The sequence below is a fragment of the Equus przewalskii genome, chromosome 2, assembly GCF_037783145.1.
Source record: "Equus przewalskii isolate Varuska chromosome 2, EquPr2, whole genome shotgun sequence".
NCBI classification, from domain to species: domain Eukaryota; kingdom Metazoa; phylum Chordata; class Mammalia; order Perissodactyla; family Equidae; genus Equus; species Equus przewalskii.
The window spans coordinates 29,306,706-29,324,860 of NC_091832.1; the positions used below are offsets into that span (position 1 = coordinate 29,306,706).

The window sequence follows — 18,155 nt, forward strand, 5'->3', positions numbered from 1 at the left end:
CATCCCAGAGCGTCTTAAAGAAAGCAGAAAATGTAATGATTAAAAATATAGGCCCAGGACTCTGTGTGTCAGCTTAGATGCTTTGAGTTCCAGCAATAGACATCTAAACTCGGTTGATTTAAACAAAAAAGGGGATTTATTGACTCATGTAACTAGAAAGTCTAGGAGTTTCTAGATTTCAGGTTTCAGATGTAGTCTAATCCAGAGATTCTTAATGACTTCACAAATATGACTCAAAATTTCTCTGTAATTCTTTCAGCTCTGCCATCCTCCGTGGCTGCAACAGTTCAAGTGGCTGCAGCAGTTCAAGGCTTCATATCTGCACATCACTCTAGTTCAAAACCAGAAAGAACGTTTCCATGCTCAACCATCAAACCAGAGTCCTGGACTTTACTCTGATTGGACCAACTTATGTCAATGTGCCAACTCTTCATCCACATACTGACCAGGAGATACCGAGGGCTGACTGGCTCAGGTCAATTAAGGTCCATCTCTAGAGGTTAGGGAGTGGTCAGCCCCATCCAAACCACAAGGCACTGTGTGGGAGGGCAGGATAGAATGGGTATGGAGAAGTTTGACCACATTCTCCACTGTTACAGCCACATTGCCCGTGATCAGATTCTGCCTCTGCTAGCTGTATGTTTTTGGGTAAATTACCTAACTTTGTCAAGCGTCAGTTTCCTCATCTATTAGATGAGATAGCAATACATATCACAGAGGATTGATGTAAGGCTTCAGTTAAATAATATATGTAAAGCGCTTAGTATAGTTGCTGGCAGGAGTACGTGTGATGATGATGGTGCTGGTGGTGATGAGATTGAAGAGAGAGCGCAATGTTATTAGCCCCAATTTAGGAAGCTGCCAAGTTACGGGAAGGTTATCGAGTCAGGCGTGTGCACACCTGCCGTGTTGAAGGCTCCTGTTTGATCTGCTGCCACCATCATACTCTTCCCTATCTCTGCCCTTTTTTGCTCTTATATTTTGTCCTTTCTAGAAATGCTTTCCTTTTTCTCCCCTGCCTCTTAGTCTTCCTATTTCAAGGCCCAGCACAAGTGCCACCTTCATAGTCCATAGGTCAGGTCAGTGATTTTGTATGTACATAACTGAGTCTCCCCATGAACAGGATCAGTAAGGGTTAGGAGCTCAGCTCTGCAGTAGACAGACCTGGCTTTGCCTCCTGTAGGCAGTGTGACTTAGGGAAGTTACCTAGCCTCTCTGTGCCTTAGCTTCCTCTCCTGTAAAACAAGGTCTTAAAAGTACCTTCCTCAGAGAGTTGTTGAGAGAATGAAATGATGTAACGTATGTAACAAGCTTAATTCAGTGCTGACTCTGAGTAAATAAGAGATCTTAGTAGTTACTGTCATTCGCAGCCTCCTGAGGACAAGGTCTGTGCTGTATTCTCTGCAGCAGTTACAGCCGTGCTGGCCACTAGTAGGTGCTGAGAAAACACTTGGTAATGGGTTTTGAGGAGCTTTTGGAAGCTCTCTCTGCTCTTCACAACCATCTCCTCACCACCACCCCCAACAACAAAAATAGCAGCCCCTAGGACCTTGGCAAAGTCACCATAGCAAAGAAAATCACGTGGAAGATTGAGTCACGGGCAGTGAAGTTGGGGTGATAAGGAGGGTGGACGGGTAGCAGATAACATGTATAAGCAACAGGAAACCAGCAAGTGGCTATTCTGTGTTCCACCCTCCAGGCATCAAGTTCAGCACTGCCCAAGTCGTTGCTCCTTTTAACTGGTAATGAGATGGGGGTCGGCCAGTCCATGGGCTTTCCATCTGTCGCAGGACCCCACCTCGTAGGCTGCGGGGATGTAATGGAGGGTCAGGGTCTCCAGGTAAGTGTCTCCAGCTCCATCTCTGCATTTCTCTGCTGCTTCTGCTTGCACGGTGACTTATCGATAGCCACCTGATGGCGCAATTCTGGGTGGGGGGAAACTGAGTTAGAGCTGGTCTAGATTTGGTTATACAGCCCCCGGGTCTGTCCTCGCTGACCTTTTTCTTCCTCTTTCAAATTAGAAACATCTCAATAGAAATGAAGTGTTCTTTTTCAGCCAGGAGGAAAGCGGGGTTCTAGCTTCAAAGGAAGCTCTCAGATCCTCTCACCTGTCTTGAGAGCAGATGCTTGTACTGGAAAGGTTTTTGATCTCATCCTAACCTGAGTGTATGAGAGGAAGAGCAGTGGACCGTGTGTCATTGGCCTTTGACTCCCTGACCTGGATAGGAAAGCAGTCTCCTTTTTCTCCTTTCCTGCCTTCGCCTGTTTTCCCCTCCTGCTTTGGTTCTGGACTTTCCCTCTGGACTTTCATAGGTCCTTCTCTGCTAGCCCTTCGACTCCCCCCTCCTGTGTGAGAGGCGCATGCTTCCTGGTAACCTCACACCTACTCCCATGTGAAATGAATGTCCTGCTGTTCCCAAGGGCCAGCCTGGAGGTCTAGCCTGGGTGACCCACCAGTGCCACCCCATTCAGCATGAGAGGCTCCTCCAGGGCTGGGCTCAGGGCCAGATTTAAATCTTTCAATGTACTAAGCACTGAAAATATTTTACTGTCCCCCAGCTGTAATTCAAATTACAGTCAGCTATTTGAAATAGCATAAGCCTTCCATGTAGGCTAAAAATAAAATTGCTTCTTTCTGGATTTTCTGAATGCAAAATTCAGGTATATGCACGGAAGCTTGTTTCCCGTTTTGGTGCCCTGCTTTGCTGGTGCCCCAAACACCTGCTGAGTATGTCTGCTGGGAAATCTAGCCGTGCTTGGGCTCCTTGCTCTGAGCAGCTGCTTTCTTCTTTCCTACAGGGGAGCTTCTTCCGACTCTTCTACCCCTGCCAAGAGGCAGAGGTGCCCACGGAGCAGCCCCTGTGGATTCCCCGCTATGAATACTGCACTGGCCTGGCCGATTACCTGCAGTTCAATAAGCGCTGGGGAGGATTGCTGTTCAACCTGGCTGTGGGTAAGGGCTGGCCTCACCCCCAGGTGCTTTCCCAGCTTCTTGGTTATGTTCCTAGGAGGTCCCCAGGTAGACACAGTACCTTATAGCTTTCATTGTCCAGCTCTTCTGCGTGAGGCATCCATCAGCCAGTGTGGTGTGGGGAGTTGGGAGAGAATGACATACATAAGAGCTTTGGTTACAGAGTTAGACTGTCCTGGATTCAAATCTAGACTTTATCATTTACTAACTGTGGGGCTTGGGCAAGTTAACTTGTCTGAGTATCTGCCTTTGCAGGATTGTCATGTGGGATGTATTAAAGTCTCTAGTGCAGTGCTTGGGACATGGAATGTGTTTCAGAAATGGTGGCTAGTACGCATTTGTTCAGCATGTGTTAATTCCACTCTGTGCCAGCTATAGTGTAGATTAAAGAAAACTACCAAGGAGCATACTGTCTCCTGCAATCAGTTCCCCCTCCAGCTCTCCCTTCTTCTGGGTAGGATCACACTGAATCATCCCCTTCCCCCAAAGGAATTCTTCCCATTGCCTTGGCGTTTCAGGGATTCACCCCACAGTTCTTCAGTACTTCCCCTCTGGATTTATCTTCCTATTGTGTTCATGCTCCCTAGGGAAGAAAGGGGGAAAGAATAGGTGACTGATTGCCTTGGGCTGCTCGGGGGAAAAGGGGTTCTCTGAGAGAAGAGACCCAGTGGGATTATAGCTCTGGGGCAGCCAGAGATTCTATAGCCCATGTCTCTGCTAGGATCTTGTCGCCTGCCTGTTAGCTGGAATGGCCCCTTAAAGACCAAGGACTCTGGATACCCCTTGATCATCTTCTCCCATGGCCTGGGAGCCTTCAGGTAAGAGCTTCTCTCCCCCAGACCTTGTCATATTCCTTGTCTGGTGATGGCTACTGGGTCTCAACTTATTCTCGAAGGATAGAGAGACAGACCTTTCCATCTGCCAGCTGTCTTATCTACCACTTGCTTCATTCCAGAGCTCTGGGTCCGTCTTCTCTCGAAGGCCTCTCCCAAGCCCCTTCACCTGGTGGAGCCTTTCAGCAGGCTTCACACCCTTTGCTCACATGTTCCAGCATTTATGTAAATATACATTTGTAGCCCAGAAGTACAAGAAGGAGCTTGAGCTTTATAGTCAGAGAGTCATTAATCCAGCGTATATTGAGGGACAGTCTGCTGTGGTGCTGGCGCAGCAGTGAATGAGTTAGACTACCTGCCCCTTGCGCTCGGGGAGCTCGCCGCCTCCCCTGTGCACCGCGGCCACTCCGCCTGTGCTCGGGGTGGGCTGGGACAGTGGTAGAACTCGCTGAGCCTAGCTTTCATCGTCTGTCGAATGGGGATGCCGCTCCTACATGGTGGTTGTGAGGATTCATTTAGTCTGGCACCTAGTAGGTGTACAAGCATGCCAGGTCTCCCGTCCATTTCTCTACACAGAGGAATGTGGGGTGGTGAGCTGTAAGATTCTTCTACTAGACTTCAGGAAATGCTGGCCTGTGTTATAAGTCATATCCATTCAGGATCCTTCCCATGAATTCTGATTTCTACACCTTGGTGTGTGAGATAGCTTAATAACCGTGGTACGTATGTTCCTATCTAAGCTTGTGAATGTTTTCTCTATATGTTCATTCATCAACGTGTAAGTCTAGTTTATGTCCCAGAGTGTGACATATCTGAATGCATCTGTTTTTGCCTCCCCACCCCCCAAATCATGGTCCACACTGTAGCCAGGGAGATCTATTTTAAACCCAAATGTCATCTTGTCGTTCCAGCACCTAGAACCGTGCTCGGCATGTAGTAGGTGTGCAGTAAATGTTTCTTGAATGAATGTCACTTCCCAACTTAAATCTTTTTTTTTTTTAAGATTTTATTTTTCCTTTTTCTCCCAAAGCCCCCCAGTACATAGTTGTGTATTTTCAGTTGTGGGTCCTTCTAGCTGCAACATATGGGTTGCCACCCCAGCATAGTCTGACAAGCAGTGCCGTGTCCACAGCCAAGACCCAAACCGGCAAAACCCCCAGCTGCAGAAGCAGAGCGCACAGACCCAACCACTTGGCCACGGGGCCAGCCCCTTAAATCTTTTTAATAGCCCTTTGAACTTAATTCAGCTCTTGTCATGGTCTTACCTGGATGCAGGTCCAAGATAAAGTTCCCAGCCTCGTGTCTTGCTACTTGCCCCACTCAAGCTCTCCAGACAAACTGACCTTCTTTCACTTCCAGAAAGGCACTGTCGTTTTCTGCCTCAGGGTTGTCATCTCTGCTGTGCTTTGTGGCTGTTCCCTTTGCCCAGAATATTTGTTGTTCTGCTCTTCTCTTCCTCTTTTCCCTCTCTGTCTTTTGTCTGGCTAATTCCAGATTCCCTTCAGGGTCTTAGTTTGGATGTCACTTCCTTAGGACACCCATCCTGACCTGTGTGTTATGTCAGGTTTTCCATGAATGTGCTTTCATAAGACACTGTGTACTTCTCAGTACTTAACATCATTGTAACGAATTATTTGTGTGATTATTCTTTAATATCTGTCTTTCTGACTAAAGTCTAAGCTCCCTGAAGGCAGAGACCGTGTTTGTCTTCTGTCTCTCCCAGTGCCTAGGACAGTACCTGGAAAGTGGTAGTTTCCCAATAAATGTTTATTGAGTGAATACAGGGGCTTTGTTTTGCTCGGTTCTCACTCATTCAGCAAATGTCTGTTGAGCACCTGCTCTGTGCCAGCCCCTTAGCATGAGAAGAAAGTGGGACGTACAGAGATAAACAAATCAAGGAATTTGCATCCACTAGAGGAGCCGGAATATGGACTCATATAACTATAGCCCATGGCAGGAAGTGGAGGGTAAATGTGGTCATGGGGCTAGAGAGCCAAGCAGGTGGTTTTCAGTGTTGCTTTCTTATTCAGTATATTTAGTATCTGCTATGTGCCAGGGCCTGTGTTGGGTATAGGATAGAGTCCCTGCCTTCAGGAAGATTGTAGTCTACTGGGGAAAAGAAGCTAAGAAACATCCTAAGCTCACATATTTTATATAAAGCGCAGGTGAGCACATGACTTTGGAGACTGGTCTTTTTTGGTCTAAGAATCCGTGTTGAGACTTCACGGCTCAATAGACCTGGGTGAGCCAGTTATAAATACTCTTCATTAACCGGAGTGAAATTCCAGGAACAAGGGTCGGGGGGAGAGGGACATGGTTTCCTCTCGTTGCATCTGTGGTTGATTTGGGATCTGAAATCCTTCCCATGGGTCACAGACCCATGGCTTCCCGTCTTAGGGAGGGGTATGTGCATTAAATACTGCCTAACCATTTGCCGTGTGCCGTGGTCTCCTTGGGTTCCCACCTAGTCCTGTGAGGTAGGTGGCAGGGGCTGGGGGTGACTGCAAACAGGCTCTGAAATGCAGGCTTGGCCAAGGTTGCACAGTGATAGGGATCAGAAATCTTTCTGGTTCTTTAAGTTCAGTTCACAGCCTCCCCCAGAGAAGTGAGAGAAGGTGAAAAGAAGCTTAAGAAACTGGTCTTCCTGAATCAGTTAGGATCCACGTAAGTTGTACTTAACAGAAAACCCCCAAACGATAGTGACCTAAGTAATAAAAATTTGTTTCTTGCTCAGATAAAAGAAAGCTGGAGGTAGACAGAGCTGATATGGTAGTTCCACAAAGTTATCAGAGAACTAGACTTCTTTTCTAATCTTGCTCTGCCACGTGTGGCTTCCATTTCTAAGGATATCTAATGACCCAAGGTGGTTACTTTAGCTCCAGCCATTACATCCACATTCCAGGCAAGAGGAAGTGAGAACTCTCCTGAAAGTTCTGTGTAACACAACTGCTTACGTCCCGTTGACTAGAGCTGGTCTGTCCATTGTAATAGCTTCTAGCCACTTGTGGCTTGTGAACATCTGAAATATGACTGGTCCAAACTGAGATGTGCTATAAGTATAAAATACACACTAGTTTTCAAAGACTTCATGTAAAAAAAAAGAAAGCATTTCATTAATTTTTAAGTTTTGATTATATGTTGAAATGGTAATGTTTTGGCTATATTGGGTTAAATAAAATATATTGTTAAAATTTATTCTACCTGTTCCATTTGACTTTTTAAGATATGTCTACTAGAAAATTTTAAATTACTTATGAGGGCAGCATTACATTTCTGTTTCTGGGCTAGAACTTAATCACACAGGCAAACCTGGCTGCATGGGAGGCTGGGAAATGTCATATTTTGTTGGCATGACAGTGTCTTCAGCTGAAAATCAGATTCTGTTATTAAGGAGGAAGGGAAAAATGCATATTTGGAATAGACAATTAGCAGTGTCTGCCATATTCCTTTTTTTTCTGGAAAGTTGAGGACACACCAAAAAATCCACATGCTAAATCACAGATACATATTTGCATATTTAAAGAAATAGCCAGAATCCCTGTCCTCAAGGAGCTTACCAACTGACTTGGGAGATATGCAATATATAGACGATAAAAATGCAATTGAAGTAGCCCAACTATGGAGGTAGGGGGTGGAGGAGATGAGCGGGTGTTTGCATGGGGTGGGAAGATACCCTGGTTCGATTTGCACGTGCTTCCCGGAGGAGGATGCTTGGAGCCTTGGTGAGAGAAGGTATCCTGGCTGGAGGAGCGGCGTGGGAAGGGCTGCTGCAAATGAAACTTCCTCCATTCCATCTTCTGAGACGGCCGTTAGCAGTGCATGGTTGGAATGAGGGCTAAGGGTGAACCATTCTTTTGATTACTTCTCTCTGTTCCCTCCTGAATCTCTAGGACGCTGTATTCAGCCTTCTGCATGGAGCTGGCCTCCCGTGGCTTTGTGGTTGCTGTACTAGAGCACAGGTGAGGGGTGACAGTCATAATGAACTGTCATGGGTTGGGTGCCTGCAGCGGGCTAGGGTGTAGGCTAGTCCCCTATCTATGTATTGTTTCCAGTCCTCACAACCATCATGCAAGGCGGGTCTTATACCCATTTTAAAGGTGAGGAAACCAAGATTTCAAGATGTGAAATAAATTGCTGAATGTTACACAGCTGAGTTGGGATTCAAACCCAGGTCAGTCTCCGAAGACCCTGTTTTTTCTGCTCTCCTATGTGTGCCCTCACATCTTTTTCCCTACTAGCCAAAAGATGATCCAAAGTGTCTTGGATGAAAAGGAGGATTTGGTAAAGGGGAGAAAGGAGCTCAAGAGTGTCTTCTGGTTTCTCTCTGGTGGCACGTGTATTTCAGGGATGGGTCAGCTGCGACCACCTGTTTCTGCAAGCAGATCCCAGAGGAGAACCAGCCCACTGATGAGGTGCTGGAGAAGGAATGGATCCCCTACCGTCAAATTGAGGAAGGGGAGAAGGAATTCCATGTTCGGAATTGCCAGGTAGGCCTGTGCCGGTTGGGGAGGAAGAGTTCATAAACCTGCCCTCCCTCTATGCACTCAATAAGAAGAGTTTTAACTAACCTGCTGTCTTGAAATCTCCCTCACAGTGGGTCTGAGCTTGCCACATCGGAGAAATGGGGTATTAATCAAAACTCTTACAATTGCAAGTGACAGAAACCAACTTAAACTTGTTAGGCAAAAAGGAAAATTGATGACGCTTATCTAAGCAGACTCTAGGGAGGGTGGGACCCCTGGAACCAGACTCAGGTGGCATCAGGACTTGTTTTTCATTCCCATCTCTGTCTCTTCTGCTGGGTGGTCTCATCTGCGAACCAACTTACCTTATGAGGTTAGGACCCCAGCTCTTGACTGTCTGAGCTTGCATAAGTTTGACCTCACTGTCTGAGAGAACAGGGCTGTTTTGGGGTTGTTCCCCTGACACCTGCCCCAAGCTGCAACATGAAGAATCCCAGAGAGAGATTCCTAGGCTGGGGAGAAGTACCCAAATGGGAAGTTCCCATCAGAAATAGATTGTTAGATTTTTAGGGGGTGAGAAGTAATCCTCGAAAGTCAGGGTTAACAGGAGAAGTGGGGGCGGGTAAGTGATGGCAGATAAAAATAATAGATGTGTGCTATAAATGGGCAAGTAGAATCCAGGACTGGGTTGATAATACGAACACTCTTATTTCTAATTGTTTTCAAAACGCTTCCTATACAGTGTCTTGTTTGGTCCTCCTGACAACCCCATGGGTAGGTAGGTACAGTCCGAACGGTGGGCCTGACTCCATTGTACTGTTAGGTGATGCCTGTGTGAGCCATGGCAAGGGTGCTGAGCCTTTCTCAGAACATGGGGTCCACAGTGCCTGCTGAGATGGGGTGGGCACACTATCCCTGTCTTCTTCCCTGGCTCTGTAGGGGGATGGGATTCTTACTGCAGTGTTCCGGCTCCTACTGGGACGGTCTCTGTTGCAGGTGCATCAGAGGGTAAGCGAGTGTACACAGGTGTTGAGGATCCTGCAAGAAGTCACTGCTGGGCAGACCGTCCTCAACATCTTGCCTGGTGGGTTGGATCTGATGACCTTGAAGGTATGGCAGCAATTGGAGTGACCTGGAGCGCATATATTCATCGGGACTTTCTTGGTTACAAATGACAGAAACCTAACTCACTAGCTTAAACCAAGAGAATTGATTGGCTTGAATAACTAGGAAGGCCAAAGGCAGCCTGGCTTTAGGCCAGCGTTTCTAGATCCAGGGTCTCAAACATTGTCACCAAAGCTCGGGCCCTCTCTCCCTTCTCCTGGCTCAGGTCCGCCCTGTGTATGTGGGCTTCATGCTCACCAGACTCTCTCCAGTAAGCAAGAAAGGTGGTGGCTGGCAGTCCAAGCCTGCGTTTCAGCTCAGCTCCAGATTTAAAAGGAAAGGAATTTCTGTTAGCTTTCACTAATCTGGGAAGGCTGTGGCCCTGCTTGGGTCACATGCCCCTTCAGGGCCGATCACTGTGCCCCAGGGATGGGATATTCTGATTGGCCACCCTGGGTTATACAATCACTTCTGGGTCAGGGGAACCTGGCACAGGACTGACGGCCCCACAGGGCCACATGGATAAGGGAGAGATGGTCCCTGCCCGAAAGGAAGGGCTAGCGGGCAGCAGACAACCTGTGTCTACTGCAGCCTAAACCCTTCCTTTGAGGGACTCCCAGGAACCCTCCCAGGAGGATAGAAACCATCCTGGCTATGGAATTTGGTGCCTATAAAGGTACATTCCTCCCGCCTCCACCACCAATTTTTTCCCCCTGATTTCAAAAGTAGCTCTATTCAGAGAACCAAGAAATCACACAAAAGCATGAAAAAAAAGAAGCAAAGAATTTTTTTTTTACATTTTGATGTTTAGTCTTCTAGTTCTTTAAAATGCATAACATAAATGAATGTATTTTTAGGGGCCAGCCCAGTGGCATAGTGGTTAAGTTTGCATGCTCTGCTTTGGTGGCCTGGGGTTCATGGGTTTGGATCCCAGGTGCAGACCTGCATATTGCTCATCAAGCCATGCTGTGGCAGTGTCCCACATACAAAGTAGAGGAAGATTGGCACCAGATGTTAGCTCAGGGCCTAACTTCCTCACCAAAAAAAAAAAAAGAAAGAAAGAAAAAAAGTATGTATTTTTTAAAGCAATAGTGTAACCATTTAATATAAGCTGTTTTGTGGCCTTTTTCTTCACTTAGCAAAACAATATGAATGTCTTTTTATGCCATTTAATATTTTTCTATGGCATGATTTTTAGTAGCCATGTGATCTTCCATTGTGTGAATGAAAATGGTATATATATAATATAGCAATTACTGCTTTATGAGTGCTTTCTAAGATAAGAGTTCCTCTTATGAACTTCTGAAGTAAGCATTAGTATCTCTTTATATAGAAAGAAAGACAGAATTAAAGAAACCGAGTATCTACACAAGGTTACACAACTGAGTAAATGGTCGAGTCAAACTTTAAATCGGGGCTTTTTGATCTCAAAGCCTGTGCTGTGTGCCCCAAGCCTCTTTAGAAAATACCTTTTAAAGGCTCTAGTGAAGTCTCCCAGGGAGAAGCATCTGCCTGGATGGCCAGTAGGGAAGGCAGACCCTGAAACCTAGCGTGCTTCTCCCAACTGTTTGGTGTGTGTCGTCAACCCCACCAGACAAGCAGAGCCCCCAGGCCCCAAAGTCCAGGCCTGTATGCCTGTGAGCCTGAGACAGGCACTGGGGAATGGCCGGCTACAGTGTAGCCGGATTAGTGAAGACGCAGCCTCCTGGAGAAATGCGGAATTAAAAGAGCTAAGTAAATTTTCACCCATCGGATTAAGATCTGGAAGTTGGTTTCTCCCTCTGTTGGCAAAGCTGTGGGGAGTAGATGCTCTCTTCCATTGCAGGGAGCGCACAGACTGCCCCATGCAGGGCAGGTTGGCAGCACTGTCAGCAGTACAAATGCACATGTTCTTTGACACAGCGATTTCAGTTGTGGGACTGTTCTCCAGTTACCTGCACACATGCAACGTGATGTGTGTACAAGATGAATCATTCCAATGTTGTTTGTAATAGCAAAAGATTGATAGTATCTTAAATGTTCACCAGGAAGGGAACTGGTTTAATAGATTGTGGAACAATAGATGTATTAGTTTGGCTAATTTAACACATATACCCCAAATCTCAGGGGCTTAACACAATAGAAATTTATTTATCTCCCACATAAAGTCCAGAATGGGTGCTCCTATGCAAGGAGTCATTCAGGGATCCAGGCTCCTTTCATCTTATAGCTCTGCCTTCTTCCACTTGTGAAACCCAGCTTCACTGTGTACATTAAGGCAGGAATGGGAAAGGGCATGGAGGTTTGTACGAAGAGTTGTTATGGACCCAGCCTGGAAGTGGAGCTATCATTTTCACTCACATTCTCTTGGACACGTCTGTATAGAGTCTACTGTGTGTCCAGGAAGAAGAGGAACAGATTTGGTGGTCAGCTAGCTCTCTATACCATGGTGAAGCCAAATATAGTTGTAAAAAAGGATAAGGAAGCTCATTATGTACTAATATTATTATACAAAAAGGTAAGACACAATATCACCTGTAAAAAGGGGGAAAGTATGTGTTCATGTGCACCTGTATTTGTATAAGTAAGCTCTGCAAAGACGCATAAGAAACTTACCTGTGTGGGGCTGGGCCGTGACCTAGAAAAAAGAAGCTGAAGAGGCCCCCAAGCAAGATGTTGATCTGAAGGTACTGAGCAAAGGGGGAGAATTTAGATATAAAGCCTTGGGCTAGAAATTGAGGAGAGCACAGGTTCTGGGCAGAGGCTGGGCAGCCAAGCCCAGAGAGATTTCCCGAGCCCCTTAGCAGGCAGCTGCAGTGGCTTTTTCTATAACCATGCCCCGAAGGCTTCTGGGGACAAACAGAAATCGATACTTGCAGAGCATGTTGGAGCAAGCAGGCTCGCTCTGCTGGATAAGTCAGGACAGATATCCAGAGGAGGTAGAACCTGAGTTGGTTTCTGTACACACAGGCCTTGCTTCAGAGCGAAGTGGACGGGCAGCAGGAGCTCCCTCATTCTGCCCTCGACTTGGTGCACGTGTCATCCCCCTGACGGGTTGTAAGGCAAGGATCTAGAGGATGGAGAGAGTTCTTATTCTTAACATACTCTTACACTGATGAGTCAGTGTGGAATCACGTAATTTCTATCCATTCATTCATTCATAGATGCTTGAATGTCTACCCTAGTCCACGTATTGTAGGTGGTACAATTACAAAAGATGAAAAACATGGTATTCAGAATTCCTGCCTGCAGAAGGCCGTTCAGTCCAGGAATTGCCTGACTGGCTGCTCTCCGGTGGGCAAAAGGTTCTTAATATGTAGAGGGGAGTGCATCTACTGGATTGTGCTTCTGCATCACTATCTCACTGTTTCTTCCTCTTGCCCCTGAAGAATTCCTAAAAAAGCTGCCCTGCTTTTCTGGGTGGCTGAGTTCTCCACTTTCCTCAGGGCAGCATTGACATGAGCCGCGTGGCTGTGATGGGACATTCGTTTGGAGGGGCCACGGCTATTCTGGCTTTGGCCAAGGAGACCAACTTTCGGTAAGTTTCCCAGTGAGGCTGCTGTTAGCTCCACGCACCATTCATTCATTCAGCAAGTATTTGTTACACAAGTACTCTGTGCCCGGCAGTGTTTTGGGGGCTGGGGATTCAGTGGGGAGAGAGAACAAGGTCTCTGCTTTCATGGAGTGATGTCATTGTGGGAGGAGATGGACTAGTAAACAAGCTAACTGAATCATCGAAGCCCCAGCACCAGGTGCAATGGAGGAAATAAAATAGGCTGATATGCAAGAGTATCTGAAGGCTTCTTTGAGAAAGTGATGTAAGCCAAGACTGGAGAGGCAAAGAAGTCAGCCATATAAAGGTGTAGGGGAACATTCTAGGCTGAGGGTACAGCTAATGCGAAGGCCCTGAGGTGGAAAGAAGCTTGCTAGGTCAGCGTGGGAGGAGCATAGTGGGTGAGGGGAAAGCTATTCGAGATATGTTCAGAGAGACAAACGGGCCAGATCACAGGGCCTTAGGCCAGAATAAGGAATGGACTTCTAAGGAAGTTAGATTTTATTCTAAGTCTGATAGGAAACCGTTGAAGGACTTTAAGCTGAGAAAAGTCTTGCATTTTAAAAGATCTCTCTGGCTACTGTGTGAAGAGTGGGTTGTAGCAGGAGGAGATTAAAAACAAGGAGGCTAGTTAGAGAGGCTGTTTCAGAGTCAAGGTGAGCCACGCTGGATGTGCTTTAGGATGGAAGGAGTGGAATGGAGAGAAGCCAATGGAGTCAGGGTATGTTTTAGAATTTTCGAGACTTAGTGATGCATGAGCTGAAAGAAAGAAGGGAATCAAGGGTTTTCGTTTTTGTACCTATCATTTGAGTGGAAGATAATTATCCTTTATTCAGATGGAGACGATCAGAGGAGCATTGTGGGGGAGGGGCACTAATCTTAGGGCCTTAGTCTTGCTCCTGGTGACAGAGATTACTGCTTGACAAACTGGCCAGGTCTTTGCATTGTGGCGCCAAGGCGGCTTTTCCTGACCTCCCCGCCACATACGCTGTGGGCTCACATAGCACCTGTGCTCTCAGGGCACTAGGCTATATTTTGTTGCCTTGTCTGTTCTGTCCCCCCTTCTAGACTGGGAGCTCCTTGAGAGCGAAAACTGTGTCATTTATCTCTGTATCCACAGCACAGGGCTAGGCACATAGTAGGTACTCAATGAATGTTGAATGAATGAATGATTAAACCAATGAAGTGCTGTTTTGTGTAACTCAAGTCAGCTGCCTGAGAGTAGATCCAGGAGAATGAGAAGGTCAGATCCTTGCTCTCAACGAGTTTAAAATCTAGAAAGATCTTTGGTGACAAATAACTGATCTCTATCCAAGGTCTTAACCAAAGGATGTGGGCCCTAGTACCTGCTTCCTGGCTTCCTGAGCCTTCACCCCATGAGAGGGAGGAACTCTGCCCCTTCCGCCACTGCCCTCACTGTCCTTTCCTGGGTTTCTGCATGGCAGTTCCAAATGTCTGGTCCTGTTCCAGCTGTGCTGTGGCTCTGGATGCTTGGATGTTTCCTCTGGAGCGGGACTTTTACCCCAAGGCCCGAGGCCCTGTGTTCTTCATCAATGCTGAGAAATTCCAGACAATGGAGAGTGTCAACTTGATGAAGAAGATATGTGCCCAGCATGAACAGTCCAGGATCATAACTGTCCTGTGAGTAAACACCAAGGTCATGATCCCCAGTGTCCTCTCCATTCTCTACTTATCTGTGCTGGCTCCCTTAATTTCTTCTAAATTGTCCAGAAGTTCTCCCCACATAGAATACATAAATAGTTCCTGAACTTCAGCATCCTCATTCCTTTACAATTTCATTCTGTCCTCGTTCTCCACTTAGCTCCACCTACAGTGATTTCTTCACTAGTTTATATGACTTTATGGATGGATTTACGTCGTGCTTTCTGGGAAAAAAAGTATTGTGAGATTGTGTGTTGGAGAGGAAGAGGTGTGGGTCTGGGTGGACTCCAGAGATCTCTAACCTCATTTGGGAATTTTCTTGGCTCTTTTGAAGACTGTGGATATAGTAGACCTTTGACATTCACAAGATAGATTTTTAAAGACCTAAATTCAGATATCTTTCATAAACCATCTATGTTCTTCCTGAGAGAAACCACATTCTCTTCACTTCCATCACCAGCACTATCAGATGGCTTTCTTCCTGAAGCCATTTTTCACAGAGACAAAATTTTTGAGTGACTTTAAGAAATGTCCTAGGGGGCCGGCCCTGTGGCCAAGTGGTTAAGTTTGCACGCTCCACTTCGGCATCCTAGGGTTCAGATCCTGGGCACCAACATGGCATTGCTCATTAGGCCACGTTAAGGCGGCATCCCACATGCCACAACTAGAAGGACTCACAACTAAAATATACAACTATGTACTGGGGAGATTTGGGGAGAAAAAAAGCAGGGGGAAAAAAAAAGACGATTGGCAACAATTGTTAGCTCAGGCGCCAATCTTTAAAAAAAAAAGAAATGGCCTAGGGGGCTGGCCCGGCTGGTGCAGCGGTTAAGTTCACACGTTGCACTTTGGTGGCCCGGGGTTCGCCAGTTCAGATTCCAGGTGCAGACATGGCACCGCTTGGCAAGCCATGCTGTGGTAGGTGTCCCACATAGAAAGTAGAGGAAGATGGGCATGGGTGTTAGCTCAGGGCCAGTCTTCCTCAGCAAAAAGAGGAGAATTGGCAGCAGATGTTAGCTCAGGGCTAATCTTCCTCAAAAAAGAAAAGAAAGAAAGAAAAGAAAGAAAAAAAAAAGAAATGTCCTGTACACAGGAAGTGGCTTAGAGCTGCAGGTGCGGGGCTGAAGGCTCGCTGGCTAGTCTCTGACTTGCGCCTACCCTGCGCTCGAGCCCCATGGCACACATGCTTCAAGGATCCGTGGTCCTATTTCAGGAAAACAGCAAGTAACTGCATGCCTTGGACCTCTGGAATCAGTCAGGTAGTTGGACCGCCAAGTCCAAAGCCCTGGAATGCTAGGGGGCTCCTGGCGGTCAGTGGCTTCTTCCCTTTCTCCTCTTGGCCCAGGCTTTCTTCCTTGGGGCCAGCCCCTCCCCTTTCATTTTGATTTCCTGGCAGCAGAAGACTGTTTGAAAGTTTCCCCAAGCCACTCAGATTCAGAATAATTGTGACCTCTGGAAAGAAGGGAGGCGGGAGCAGGTGGGCAGGGGTGCACAACAGGAATTTAACTGTTGGCAATGTAGTCTTTCTTAAACAGTGCTGGAGACTCAAGCATCCATTATATTATTCTTTACGCTTTTTCTTGTGCCTTAAGTAAGAGGGTTTTTTTTCCCCAAAGCCCTCCAGTACATAGTTGCATATTTTAGTTGTGGGTCCTTCTAGTTGTGGCATGTGGGATGCCGCCTCAGCGTGGCCTGATGAGTGGTGCCATGTCCGCGCCTGGGATCTGAACCGGCAAAACCCTGGGCCACCGAAGCGGAACACCCAACTACTTGGCCAGGGGCCAGCCCCCCGATTTTTTTTTAAAGTCAATTTTTCTGCATGATATCCAAGTTTAGTGTTTAGATTTTCCTTCCTTCATTGAATTGACTAGTAAATTTAGTTATGGGTAGTTTAGCCCATAATGAACCTAGTGAGAATTTCAACCTCAAATGTGTTTAATGTCAAAGGACTTACATTCTAATCCAGAAACCCTCTTTTACAAGTGCTTGCCCTCACTGTTCTGATGGCTTAACTAAAGGCAAGTCATTCCTTTTTCCTGTTTGTTTGTAGAACAGTTCTGAAAACGGAGCGAATATGTTTTGAGAATGTTTGGAAGTCACCAGGTGAAAGTCACGTTGTAGCAGTTTATAATACCACGGGAATGGCAGGTGCTGCAGACCGTGCCTCCTTACCCGTGTCCCCACTCCAGCTCAGCCTTTTCCCTGCACGTCAGGCATTGGGGCCCAGGGGCTGAGGCAGCTTTGAAGCCAGGCACACCTATGTTCAAATCCTAACTCTGTCCCTTACTAGCCATGTGACCTTGGGCAGATCATTTCTCTGCTCTGATTCTGTCAATGGGGAAAATACTTCCCTTACAAGATTGTTGTGAAAATTAACTGAGATAATGTGCATAAAGCACCTTGCACGTAGTGGGTGCTTCACAAGTGTTTGTGTGCCCTAGTCTTCAGATCCCTACCAGTTATTTGTTTTTCTTTTCCTCTAGTGGTTCTGTTCATCGGAGTCAAACTGACTTTGCTTTTGTGGCTGGTAACTGGATTGGTAAATTCTTCCCCACTCAAACCCGTGGGAGTTTGGACCCCTATGAAGGTCAGGAGATTGTGGTGCGGGCCATGTTGGCCTTCCTGCAGAAGCACCTTGGTAAGGAGAGGCCTGGGGCTCGTGGGGCAGCCTGAGGGTCCTTAGATTTTTCTGCACAGTGGTCTGTACTGACACGTCTCGGGTCAGGGAGATTTATGGCAAAAGGAAAACCTGAGTGAAGGAGAGGGTTACATAGAATTTAGGAAGAAGACTTAGCTGAGAGTTTGGAAATCCTGACTCTGTTTCTTACTGCCTGAATGACTTTGGCCTGGTCACTTAACTTCTCTGAGCCTTGGTTTCCTTGCTGTAAATGGAACATTCGCTTCTCTGCTCCACTACCTCTGTCCTAACTCATGATCACTCACCTTATCTACTTTGTGGAGGAGGTTCTGATGATAAATGGGCTAAATTTGTGGAAGTGCTTTAAAGAAACAAAGCATGGAAGGATTGTTAATAATGTCGTAAATCACAGACTAGCTAAATGGCAAGGCCTGTTGAGGTCTTTGGTCCAGCCTCCCACCCAGAGGAGATTCCCTCATATCTTCCCTGCCGCACGCTCAACCAGCGTGGAGTGTGCACTGCTATGAGGGTCAGCCCTCTCCACCGCTGGGAACTTTAATGGGTTTTTTTTTTGGTTCTTGTTTTTGGTTTGGGGTTTTTTTGATGAGGAAGATTAGCCCTGAGCTAACAACTGTTGCCAATCGTCCTCTTTTTGCTTGAGGAAGATTGTCCCTGAGCTAAGATCTGTGCCAGTTTTCCTCTGTTTTTGTTCTTTGTACGTGGGATGCTGCCACAGCATGGCTTATGAGCAGTGTTGTAGGTCCACATCTGTGATCTGAACCCACGAACCCCAGGCTGCTAAAGCGGAGCTCATGAACCCAATCAGTACATCACCAGGCCGACCCCAAAACTTTAAAGGTTTTAAGAGTTGATATTGTAGTTAAGCTTTCTTGGGTTACAAGAGCTGGAGATTCACTAATTTACCTCTAGAAAAAAGGGGAGTTTGTTTATG

At 46.6% G+C, this 18,155-nt stretch overlaps 1 protein-coding gene across 24 annotated transcripts in view; it reads left to right on the forward strand.

Annotated features, from left to right (window-relative positions):
• The window catches only part of PAFAH2 (platelet activating factor acetylhydrolase 2), a 39,857-nt gene that overhangs the window by 4,888 nt on the left and 16,814 nt on the right, over positions 1 to 18,155 (forward strand). For 9 of the 24 annotated variants that reach the window (XR_011537529.1, XR_011537530.1, XR_011537527.1 and 6 more), the window contains 10 exons: positions 260 to 475; positions 1,700 to 1,840; positions 2,800 to 2,953; positions 3,693 to 3,789; positions 7,695 to 7,763; positions 8,150 to 8,291; positions 9,264 to 9,377; positions 12,797 to 12,888; positions 14,374 to 14,544; positions 17,049 to 17,203. Coding sequence is in view for 17 of the 24 variants with exons in the window: in XM_008529054.2 (XP_008527276.2) it covers positions 1,751 to 1,840; positions 2,800 to 2,953; positions 3,693 to 3,789; positions 7,695 to 7,763; positions 8,150 to 8,291; positions 9,264 to 9,377; positions 12,797 to 12,888; positions 14,374 to 14,544; positions 17,049 to 17,203 (1,084 nt within the window). In the remaining 7 variants the exon portion in view is untranslated. Of the gene's footprint in view, positions 1 to 259; positions 500 to 1,699; positions 1,841 to 2,799; positions 2,954 to 3,692; positions 3,790 to 7,694; positions 7,764 to 8,149; positions 8,292 to 9,263; positions 9,378 to 12,796; positions 12,889 to 14,373; positions 14,545 to 17,048; positions 17,204 to 18,155 lie in introns of all 24 variants that reach the window. The other 15 variants (XR_011537528.1, XM_070610643.1, XM_070610639.1 and 12 more) reach the window with 5 other exon arrangements.